Below are 12,548 nucleotides of genomic sequence, written 5' to 3' on the forward strand. Positions count from 1 at the left end.
GAAGTGATGCAAGCTGGCCCACAAGGCTGGACATGGCCTTGCCCAGTAGGGCTTGTTTTCTTGTGATTTTGCCATTGCCATGAGAAGGACATATCCTTGCTGCCTTTCTGCCACGCCTCAGGATGAGTCACAAGGAGCAGACCTGCCCACGGTCAGCATCCTGGAACCAAGGCGAGCTGAACCCAGACAAGATCAGCTGAACCTCAATCAACTTTCAGACTTGAGAATGAGAAAAGTAAATATTTGTGTTTAGGCTACTGAGATTTTTGAGGTTGTTTGTTACCCAGCAATCGCTGACTATTACAAATGGGAAAGCTGAAGAAAAACATATTTCCTTGATGTAGCAATTATTTACTTTCTGAAAGCTGTTAATAAATCGATGTAGTTTACAATCAATAACATCTTAAAGTAGCGAAGATACGGATAGTGTTTACACATAGCTCAGAGCGCATATGAAAATTTAGAGAACACAGATTTAAAGGTTCATTAAAGTACGCACCTCTAAATATTTCTAACCCTTATGACAATAACAAAAGGGGTCGTTGTGTACCTGCTGGCTGAGGAGGCAGTACACCAGGAAGATGAAGACGCCCTGCAGGCTGTTGATGATGGTGAAGAGGTAAGCCATGACGACGGCAGCTGGACCCACCTGGAGGACGCCCAGGCACCACGTGCAGCCCAGGATGAAGAGCTGAGCTGTGGCTTTCAGTGTCAGCATCCTGAGAGGAGTCATACACAATGATGTGAAAAAGCTGATAATGGACCTGGACACCTGTTGTGTAGTTGTTAATGGTGAGGGCTCTGGAGCTAGACTGGTTGGGTTTAAACCCAAGGCAGAACTAACTGGCTTGTGCCCTTGGGCAAGTTACTTTACTGTAACTCAGTTCCCTCATCTTTATAATAACCCGATTTCACAGGGTTGCTGCCAAGATTAAAAGAGAATTTAACATATGTAAAGTATTTAGGAAAGTATGTAGAACAAAATTAGTACATCTATAAAGCATTCTAGAACTGGGTGCTCTTTATCTCTCTCATTATCTTATTTATAGAATTCATTTTTCGGACAAGGAGACTTTTGAGGCAGACGTGGTGCTAATAATTACAATGGGTCAATGGGCATAAACTGGGGCTGTCCCAGGCAAACTAGGATGTAAGGTCACCTTACTTATGTATCTATATCTCCCTAATTAGAAAATATAGTAATACATAAGTGAGAAAAGCTAGTTGAGGAACGATTTGCATAGTGTGAAGCTGTTATGTGCATGCCTGTCTCTTCTACAGAAAAGGCACAGCCCAGAGAAAGGTCTGGGGAAAATAGCATACATATCATACAGTTTGTTACCTCTGGCTTCCCTGACAAGTGGAAGTAGCGAAGAAAGGGGGGAGTTAGACACTTTCAGATTTTACTTTATATATTTTAAAAACTTCTGAAAAAATTTTTTTAACAAATGCACTACTTTTGTGATTACGATGAAATCAACAACAAATTACGTGTTCACATAAAATGGATGCTGCAAAATGGGAAAGTCCTCATCGTCCAAAATGTTGTGAAATAATAGCATACAAAATATATTTTAATCAAAATCCCACCCAAACCTATTGCATCTGTGTTATGCGGCAGAAATTCCTGTTTTTTCCCCCCATTCTCCTCTTCATTTTAGTGCTGGGTCCTCCCTTTTTTGAGTTTTATCGAGGACACATGGCACCCAGTTAGAGACTACATTTCCCGGCCTGCCTTGAAGGTAGGTGTCACTGTGTGATCCAGGTCTAGCCCTTGAGATACAGGCAAATGTGGGACATGCAGCTTCTTTCCATGGATGGGATACCGGCAAAGACACATCCCGGGGAACGTGCAGCAACAACATAGAAAGGAGTCAGGTCTCTGGATTCCTTTGTGGAGCCGAGCTTCCCCACTAGCCCTGGACTGCTCACCTCTGAACTGTGACATGCAAGCGAAATAAACTGCTATTTCCCTCCTTTCTTTGGGTCTTTTTGTTACCAAAGCTTAGCCTGTACTAAAGCTAATACAGCTTCTCATTAACTGGGACACTGGGAGATGGTAGTGGCTTTGCTAGTTCCTGGAACTTGGTTGTGGGGTGTGTGTGGATATGTAGGAGGGACCAGTGGGACATAAGTAGAGAAAAGAGAGGGTCAGAAAATACCATTTACCCCACCTTACCTAATATTCTGGATGGTGGACACTTCACTGTTGAGAGAGGAAAGTTTCCTTTTTAAAATCCAAAGGATCAGGAGAAAAATAACTAAATTCACCTGCAGGAATGATGCAGATCATGCAGAACACAAGTTAAAATAATGCACTGTGTCCGCACACAATTCCCACCTCCTTGCGTGTGGGACTGAACTGGTAGCAGGTGGAAAAATCAACTCATAGAACTGAGAAAATGCATGCCCCTTATGCTCTCTCTCTCTCTCTTTTTTAAAAGATTTTATTTATTTATTTGTTTGACAGAGAGAGAGACAGCCAGCGAGAGAGGGAACACAAGCAGGGGGAGTGGGAGAGGAAGAAGCAGGCTCCCAGCGGAAGAGCCTGATGTGGGGCTCGATCCCAGGACTCTGGGATCATGCCCTGAGCCGAAGGCAGACGCCTAACCGCTGTGCCACCCAGGCGCCCCCCCTTATGCTCTCTTGGACCCAGCATGCCTGGTGCTTCTTCTGTGGTTGGGAACAATGGAGCCACATACTCACTCACACAGATAATGGCACAGACGGGGGCAAGGAAACTCCAGATGAATCCCTGGTCCAGGTTGAGCCAGCAGCTGGGAACAACGGGAAAAGGGGCACAAAGAGAGATCAGAGAAAGCACATGAAATGACACCTTTCCCTAACACTTTTCCAACATCTGAAAATGTCAGCAGATGACAATGAAGGCTTTGATTGTTCACTACCACGTGTTAATGCTACACTAAATATATTACGAGCATTGTCCTGCGAAGGTTTTAGACCAGCATTGTGAGGGTGGGACCATGGGGATGACTGTTATCTCCATTTTGCTCATGGGGTCACCGAGACTTGAGGACTCGAGGTTCCAAATTATGGGAAGGATGAAGCTGGGACTTAACCACAAAATGCCCTCTTTCCAGAATCTTACACACTCTTACTGTCATCTTTCTCTTCCTCACCAGGAAAGAGGTTAGAGCTGTTACAGCCAACGGGAAAGGAGAGCGGGTTTGATGTGGATGTCCCAATCATCCTCATTAACACTGCCCTTAAAATTGTCCACAACATAGGGTGAGAGTGGAGCTCACCGATTACATGTTCCATAAAGGTGAGGCCTGGATGCCGCAGAAATGGCCACAATTATAGCCGGGGCTCCATAGCCCACGGGGAACATGAGCTTCTTCATGACCCTGCTCACGCTGGAGTAGTTGACCACTGTCAGGTTCCGTGCAGTGAGGAAGAGGTGCAGACCCTCCAGCAGCATCCAGGTGAAGGAGGCCAGGTAGAGGTAGTGTAAGGCACCCGCGATGATGGCACACAGCACCTGGGGGAGGACAAAGGTGCCCCAGGAGGGAATGTCGGGGAGGAGGGTGGCCCCAGGACCTGTCCCATACTTTGCCATTGGAGAGAACACTCATGCATATGGTCGAGTTGTCTGGAGAGGGTTTGTCTTCTAGTTCATTGGTCAATGTGAAATAGGCTACTTACCCCTCTAACCTCCCCGGGAACCAAGGACATTTTATTAAGGTATCAGTGCAGCACGGCTCCATGAACTGAGCACCCCTGGGACAGGGCAGGGGCTCCTCTGTGACAGTGTCAGTACCTTGATCTCGGTCCGGTCGATGGCCGTGAGGAAGAGCAGGTGGGCCAGGAAGAGGCAAATTGCGAGCTGCAGGTGGATGGAGGTGCTGGTGTTCTGGATGGTTTTGCACAGCAGGAAGGTGAGGGCTGCCAGGAGGAGGCACAGCAGAGAGAGGCCCAGCCCCACATAGGTGATCACATCCAATGCATAATCCTCTTCCTGGGACCCAGCAAAGAGGACATCACCGTCAGTCTCCAGGATTAATCCCCCTCCCCCTTGGAATGGGGCATCCCAAACATAGGCATGGCTCCGGAGGAGAGAGAGTGTAAGAAGTGTCTGTCAGACTAAGTCTTTTTCCCCAGCTTTATTTAGGGATACCCAACATACAAGATACTACAAATATTGAGTGCACACATTTTGATGAGTTTGGACATAGGCACATATCTACGATGCCATCACCACCATCAAGGTAATAAACGTATCCATCACCTCCAAGATCTTGTGTCGCTTTGCTCTTTTCTTTCTGTGATAAGAAACAAGAGGAGATCTACTCTCTCAATGAGTTTTTAAGCGCACAGTACTGTATTAACTATAGGCTCTATGTTGTACAGCGAACTGACCTTGAAATGAATGAATATGCTAGGCTGAGTCTTGCACCCAAGAGTTGAAGGAAGCCCTGTGTAGCAGAGGCCATTAACCTCTTCACACTCATTGGTACCTGCCCTTTGGCTGCTTTCTGTGAAATCCAGTGACCCTGTCTGGGAGTATTTCTCCTGCCACATGAACATGCTTGGACATGCCAGAAGGAGTCAAGTACCAGGATGTTAATGCCCCTTGAAAGCTGCCCTCAAGCGATAAAAGTTATGGCATTGGTGGATAGATACCCCGGCTCCCTCACCTTTATGTAGGAAGGCTCTGACATGCATGTTCTGGGATATCTCCCAGAAGTACCCAATGGGATTGAGTCCCAGTTGTCCATGGGGGTAACTTTCTCTTTCACATCCTTTACTGGCTGCCTTCGCTTCCCTGTCTTACTTCCCTATTGTCCTACTGATGTGTCTTGGGGTCACCTCCCAAAGACTACTTGTCCTCAGATTTTTGTCTCAGGATCTGCCTTTAGGAGATCCCAAACTAAGACATCTGTATAATTCAGCTCTTGGCGACTCATCGCCTTAAAGACAGGAGCCAGGAATCTGGTGAGCCACACAGACTTAGTAAGACTCACCAGTAGGAAATGACCGTTGCCATCCCTTATAATGATATGGGGATTTTCACTTGTTTCAATGTCACTTTATAGAACTTTTTCATCCTTTGCTTTTTTAACCTTAAGAATTACGAAATAGAACACACATACAGAAAAGAGCATACACATAAGTGTATCACATGATTAAAAATTATTAAATGATTGATAAGATCATTGGTCTGTAGACACTATTCCAGAAGCTCTTTTCAATTGCAAACCACATTCTCCCCCAGAGGTAACCATGATCCTTTTATGATAAGCAGTTCCTACCTAACTTTATAGTTTTACCACTCAAGTATGCAACCCTTGAGAATACGGCTTAGTTGCGTCTGTGTTTAAACCTTGTACAGATGGAAATAGAGTCTGCTCCACACAGTCATTCAGAAACCCATGATAACAGACACTTCACCGTCTGGTATCTCCACCCTCTGGAGGATGTTGCTTCCTTGTCACCCTGGGGGATCCCACATGGGATTTTCTATGCCTCATCCCAGAATAGTAACATTGGTTTTTTTTTCTTTTCTTTTCAAATTTTTATTTAAATTCTGGTTAGTTGACATACAGTGTAATATTGGTTTTAGGGAGTAGAATTCAGTGATTCATCACTTACATACAGCACCCACTGCTCATCATAGCAAATGCCCTCCTTAATCCCCATCACCCATCTAGCCCATCCCCATCTACCTGTAGCATTGCTTTTAATAGCCCCCAACAGGAAACAACCTAGAGGCACATTAACTGTAGGACGGAGAAGTAAATTTAGCACAGCCATGCAAGGGAATATCATATAGCAACAAAAATAAAAGAACCAAGGGCATACCCAACTCATAGATATAATGATGAATGAAAAAAGTGTTTTATGTTTTCAAACCCGTTTTAGCTTGCCTATTGCCCTCTGTAATAGGAGAGGTCAGAGATTTCCACCAGGTGTTCTGGGGGTACTCCTCTGTCTCTGTGAGGAGAGTGGGATTCAGGACTTCCTGTGTCCTGTCACTCAGCCTATGTTATTAGTGACTCCTCTGACCCCATCTCGAGCATATGTGTCTAGTCTGCTACCCAAATCCTGGCCACCATCGTCTCTCTGCAAGTCCACTCTTGCTGCGTCACGATGGGAGCCAGAGGAATGTTCTAGTGACATAAATGCCCAGCATCTCTGATGCAGACCCTCCATTGTCTTCCCACTGCAATTCGAATGAAATCTAAATTCTTTAATACCCATCACCGGCCATTAAGGAGGGCACGTATTGCATGGTGCAGTGGGTGTTATATGCAAGTAATGAATCATGGAACTTTACTCAAAAACTGGGGATGTACTGTATGGTGACTAACATAACATAATAAAAAATATTATTATTAAAAAAAAAAGAAATCTAAATTCCTGACCCTGGCGTTGGAGGTCTGACACATTCTCCCTGCTCCTGTCTCTCCAACTGCATCTCCTTCCACTTGCCCATCGTTCACTTTGCTCCAGCCACACTTCTTTCTGGAACACACTAAGTTTGTTGCCTCTGCAGGGTCTTTGTATGCACACACTGCTCTTCTTGGGATGGTTTTCTCTGAGGACTTTTCCTACTGGCTTTTCCCCCCTCATTGAGGTAAAATCCAAACAATATAAAATTAACCATTTAAAGTATACAATTCAGTGGCATTTGATCCATTCACAATGCTGTCCAACCACACCTGTGTCTAATACCAAAACATCTTCATCACCCCAAAATATAATCCCATGTCCGTGAAGCACTTACCCCCATTTCTCCCTGCCCCCGCCCCTGGCAACCAGTAATCTACTTTCTGACTCTCTGGATTTGCTTATTCTGGACGTTTCATGTAAGTGGACTCCTACAACGGATGGCCCTCTGTGTCTGACTTCTTTCATTCAGTGCTGTGTTTTCGAGGCTCACCCGTGTTGCAATACTACGGACTCAATATTCAGATTGCAGCTCAAATGCTTAACTCTTGTAGAGGCCACCCTGACCTTTCTATGGAAAGCAGCACGCTTTCTGCAATCACTCACTCTAGTCCCTTGCGTCCCCGCTCCCCTTTATAAAAGAGTACCTATCCAGTAGGAGCTCACAGGGGATTAGCTGGAGCAATTAAATGCATACGTTATACCTGGTGGGAAAAGGCCATGAGGACAGCGAAACTGGACAGGTGGGTGGAGCTGCATATGGTGTGACTTTCGTTCACTTGCATCAGGAAACAGCCGTCCCTGGACCACTGGCCACGTTCCCCCGAGCTTTTCCAGTACACGCAGAAGGCCTTTCTTCTACAGGGCTTCCTCTGCAAGTAGAAGGGACTCATCATGTTCTTTCTTGGGAGGGACAGCGTGTCGGTCTACACTGGGGTGGCAAGCGAGGAGATATATGGCTTAGAAGTGGCTCAGGTGATTCCTATTTTAAGTGAAGAGGATGGCTGCCAGGACACCTGCTCCTGGAGTCCCAGCTCTGTCGCAGTTCCATTAACCATAAAACAAGATCAAAGCTCTCTGGGAGCCAGAATTTTACAGGATGTCATTGGTTTCAGGACCTCATCACCCACCGTGGAAGTCAGACAAAATAAATAAATAAATAAAAATGTCTGGGGCTCATACAGAGTTTTCTCCTAAACACTCTCTAAGGCAAATTTCCCTGTTTTCTTCACACCAATTCTGTCCCCGATCCCTTACAACATAAAAATTCTCATGCAACAAGAGGGGAAGTTTAGGAAATAATTGAAGAGAGAAATAATAGAATTAGCCTTCGACCTCTTCCTTTTGTCCCAAGGGTTTCCAGAGTATCACCTCATGGGGCCAAGGAGGTGAGTCAGACACTCTCCCTGTGGGGGGCTGTATCTCCTTTGATAATCCGTTAGACCATCTCCAGATTTCTTGTTCCACTCCCACTACCCCATGCCATTTATGAAAAATTCCATACTTAGGTTGTAAGCATCAGATAGGGAAAACCTACATTTCCCACTGCCCCATTCTTATTTTCTTTAAAACTAAAAAATAATTTTACTTATCTTTTCCAGCTTTATTGAGATATAACTGACATATAAATTATGGAAGTGTAAGGTATACAACATAAGCTTTTGACATATGCATATATTGCAAAATGAAGTTAGTTACTATCCATCACGTCATGTAGTTACAATTTTTAATTTGTGAAAAGAACTTAAAATCTACTCTGTTAGCAACTTCCGAGTGTGCAATATCGTATTGTTAACTACAGTCGTCATGCTGTACGTTACATCCCCAGAACTATTCTACTTGCAACTGGACGTTGTGCCTTTGATCTCCTGTGCGTATTTCTCCCATCTCCCACCCCCGGTAACCAAAATACGTTCTCTGTGTCTAGGAGTTTGGCTTTTTAAGAGTCTACATATAAGTAAGACCGTACTGTCTTTCTCTGTCTGACTTCTTTCACTTCCCATAATACCCTCCAGAGTCACCCATGTTGCTGCAAATGGCAGGATTTCTTTCAACTCCTACTTCCGTAACAGAGCTGAAAGGCAAGGGAACAGATGAATTTTATTACATCTGGGTTTGGCTACTGACCTTCCTGCCTGTAAGAGTTTGGGCAGAGAAGGGGAAAAGGGAATGGATTAAATAAACATCTTGTTTCCGATCAGGCTATGTAGTCTTAATAATTAATGCCAGGCTTTTGTGTGGGAATGAATACCATGTCTCAGTTAAAATTTTGGAAGTACATTCAACTAAAATAACCCCATGCATAATCCCATGCACTAGAATTATGCTGCCCAAGAGAAATACCATGTGAGCTACTCGTGCAATTTGAAATTTTCTGCTAGCCACATTAAAAAAGCTAAAGAAACAGTTCAAATTAATTTTAATAATATACTTTATTTAACCCCTATATTCAAAACAGTATCGTTTAGTATGTCAGTATAAATCAATGTAGGCGATCAATATAAAATTAAAATTATTTTTAAAAAAGATTTTATTTTTATTTTATTTATTTTTTCAACGATTTTATTTATTTATTTGAGAGAGAGACAGAGCGCAAGCGAGAGAGAGAGAGAGAGAGAGAGAGAGAAAGCACATGAGCAGGGGGGAGGGGCAGAAGGAGAGGGAGAAGCAGATTCCCTGCTGAACAGGGACCCTGAGGTGGGGCTCAATCCCAGGACCCTGGGATCATGACCTGAGCCGAAGGCAGACATTTAACTGACTGCGCCACCCAGGGGCCCCCAAAAATTTTATTTCAGTAATCTCTACACCCAACATGGGGCTTGAACCCACCACCCTGAGATCAAGAGGCACATGCTTCACCGACTGAGCCATCCAGGTGCTCCTTAAAAATTACTATTGAGATATTTTGCATGTTTTCTCTTATGAGTGTTTCAAAATCTGGAACGACCAAGTCTAAATCCGGAAGTACTAAGTCTTCCACAATCTCAGTGCGACGCACCTGTTTCAAATTGCTGCGGGAAGCTCCTGGCTATGGCATTGGACCGCACAGCCCAGAGGCACTGACTGGGGAGGGCATGCACAGTGTTCGCTCTACCTCCGAGAAATCTAAGCAAGTTCAAATTGCAGCTCTGACCCACCTTCACGTGCTGAAAACTCAGAATCGCAGACTTGGAGAGAGAGAGATTCCTTTGGGGTCTAATAGCAGCACTCACGACCTCGGAGTTCAGGTAAACCCGGTCTCTCTCATTTGCCTCTTCAAAAAATGTTGCATTTATGATGTTTCCAAGAGAAGAATAAGAAATAAAGGCAATTGCAGTGGGACCTGAGAAAACAGAAAAATGGGGGTCTTTAAAAGTGCCACCATTCCTTCCCCGTACCTACCAGGCTCGCACACGTGCTACACACACAGGTATACGTCTGCACGCCCAGTCACCTATATGACGGTCAAAGGAAAGAAAGGTTCTCCCTGTCTCTCCCTTTCTCACCTCTGAGACAGACATTGTGCTCGTGGCCTTGAACCCCCTTTTTTTTTTTCCAGTTCAAAGACACAGTTTATTTGCAATTCAATATAGGAATCATGGTCTGAACACGGAAAGAGTAGAAATTTCCTGGAATCTGAAAACTTAAATAGCATACCATATTCTCCACATTTTTAATGTCCTCTACAAATTAAAAAAAATTAGTTTCAACGTTGGCTTTGTGGGAAAACCACTAATTAAATAGGTACATATTTTTGAACTCTTCTTTGTGTTGAATGGGGTAAAACTTGGGGCAAGAAAAGAACTGGACAAACCAAGAGTGGTTAAGCTGATTTGCATAAGAAAGGACACGGCTGTAGCCTCAGGAGAAAATGCTAAGAAACAAGATGGGAGGGCGTGCAGCCCCCCGAGTATCCATTACCTTTCATGATACTAAGTAGTGACCACCTGTGGGCGTTGTTTTCCTCTCTGCTTTGTCTATGTTTGGAGGGTTTTTCTTTTGTCTTTAGAATCTGATTTTAAGTTTCTCTGGACTCCTTCAGCATAATATTGACCACCCACTAAGCTGAAGTTGTTATACAAGTATATATATATATATATATACTCTGCCTCCTTTCCTACTTTCAGTAAATATGAGATAGAGCATGATTAATTCTGTTTGACCTTAGTTTTATAGGTAATTTTCCATCAGATAGAACTTTATAGTTTTAGTACAAATACTCCCCACTCAGCCTCTAATGTGCTGAATTTTTGCTCAGGCAATGAGAAATTGCTCATATGCTTCATACCCTTTTGAATATTAGCAGAGGCTGAAGAAACACAGCCTGGCTGGGTCTGTATAACTCAACACAGTCAATAGGGTGAAGAAAATTAATGTTGTGACTATCTCAATTCTTGACTCGTCCCCTCGGGCTGTCTCCAAGTTCGAATCTCCCAAAGAACAAATTTCTAGGGAGCATTGGCCTGCAGAAAAGTGGGGGACGACATTCACTCAAAGATCTCAATACCACCCGTACTCAGCAGTGGGTGGTTACACCTATTTTGAGAAATCTCCATAATTTTCAACTCACAAACTTTTAAAGACATTTCTACATTTTTATGTGTGTGTGACTTGAGTGTTAACCAATGTTTTTGTAAATATTGACTATGTTTTTCTCTTTCACTTAATTCCAATAATTTTTTACTTTAATAAAATGTTCTAAACATTGCAAGAAAAAAAAAAGATGGGAGGAGGGCAAAGAAGAGGCAGATGTCACATCTGTGTTTGAAGACAGGGCCTTTATAAAGGTAGGGCTAGAGGAGCGAGGGCCTGACTTCGGCGCTGTGATGAGGTGGGCAGTCCTGGGAAGCCTCATGGAGGAGGTGAAAGCTGACCTGCACTGAAGAGTAGAGAAGAAGAAATCTGGACTCACAAAGAGAGACTAAGGATGTGCACTCGCAGAGAAAAGACCATGTGAAGACACAGGGAGAAGGCGGCCGTCTGCCAGGGAGAGAGGTCTCAGAAGAAACCAACCCGGCCAATGCCTTGATCTCAGACTGCGAGCCTCCAGAACTGTGAGAAAATAAATTTCTCTTGTTTATATATATATAATATCTACATATATATGTGTTATATATGTTAGTTACTAACATATATATGTAAACAAACATATACATTTGTAGGTAGTTTGAATATGGTGAGTTAGAGGATTATAGGATGCTATGACGATATTCCGATGTCAATAAGTTTTCTTTATTATCTTTGTAGCTGCCAAGGAGTCCACACTGCAGAGACCGTATACATGGAGCAGTTAGGATTGTAGGGACAGGAAATAGGTTAATAGGTTTCTGGATTAAAATCCCCGTTTTGCCAATTACTAGCTATGCAGTCCATCCTATTGGAATAAATTCCTCCGTAGATTTCTCTAATCAGGCTTCTCTGGTCCTGCCTGAGGGATCAGAAGCAATTCATTTCTGCTTCTCCGAGTTAATGACAGTTTCCATTTGTCAGAATGAAACAGTGGTAGGTGGTTGGAAAAGATGGGCAGGTGATATGTCCATCTGTTCTTGTGCTTAGAAGTAGCCTATTTTTGGGCTGAAGTATTCTAGTTAAGAGCAAAATCACAAGCAGAAAAGAGAAGGGTGGCTGTAGGTGTCCGTGGTCAGCTTCCGGTGGCCTGGGTTTTGCTCTCTGAGATGCTTTACAGGCAGGGGGTGTCATGGGTTGTATGTCTCGGGTTACCTGGGACCAGCCTGGTTCACCTCTAGTGGGTGTCTGGGTGTAATTCGATAGCACCTCCTTTCAGTCTTAAAGTTGGTACAATTGGAAGGTCATCTATAAGGTCGCTTTCCAGGAGCAGTTCTCAATTGGGGATGGGGGGCGATTCTGCCCCCTCCGGGGGTCACTGGCCATGGCTGGACGCATTTTTGGTTGCCACACTGGGTGTTTGCTTCTGGTGTCTAGTGAAGAAAGGCCAGAGGTAGTGTTCAACGGCCTACAGGACACAGGGAGGCCCCCATGACAAAGAAGGATCCTGCCCTAGACAGGACGTGAAGGACAGAAAAATGTCCCCTGGAAGCTTGTCACACACCGGTCAATGGGTTCTTTTCCCTCATTAGGAACATTGAGACCTCCACCTAGACGTGGATTTAATTCCGTGAGCGTTCATCACTGTTCTC

At 44.1% G+C, this 12,548-nt stretch overlaps 1 protein-coding gene across 1 annotated transcript in view; it reads right to left on the bottom strand.

The window, feature by feature from the left end:
- The window catches only part of ADGRE3 (adhesion G protein-coupled receptor E3), a 43,779-nt gene that overhangs the window by 3,528 nt on the left and 27,703 nt on the right, over nucleotides 1-12,548 (bottom strand). The window contains exons 8-14 of the mRNA XM_026488055.4: nucleotides 9,549-9,733; nucleotides 7,116-7,283; nucleotides 3,782-3,979; nucleotides 3,267-3,502; nucleotides 2,711-2,777; nucleotides 2,180-2,271; nucleotides 551-719 (exon numbers count right to left, since the gene is read on the bottom strand). Coding sequence (XP_026343840.2) covers nucleotides 551-719; nucleotides 2,180-2,271; nucleotides 2,711-2,777; nucleotides 3,267-3,502; nucleotides 3,782-3,979; nucleotides 7,116-7,283; nucleotides 9,549-9,733 — 1,115 coding nt within the window. The remainder of the gene's footprint in view (nucleotides 1-550; nucleotides 720-2,179; nucleotides 2,272-2,710; nucleotides 2,778-3,266; nucleotides 3,503-3,781; nucleotides 3,980-7,115; nucleotides 7,284-9,548; nucleotides 9,734-12,548) is intronic.

This window comes from Ursus arctos, unplaced genomic scaffold (assembly GCF_023065955.2).
Source record: "Ursus arctos isolate Adak ecotype North America unplaced genomic scaffold, UrsArc2.0 scaffold_14, whole genome shotgun sequence".
NCBI classification, from domain to species: Eukaryota; Metazoa; Chordata; class Mammalia; order Carnivora; family Ursidae; genus Ursus; species Ursus arctos.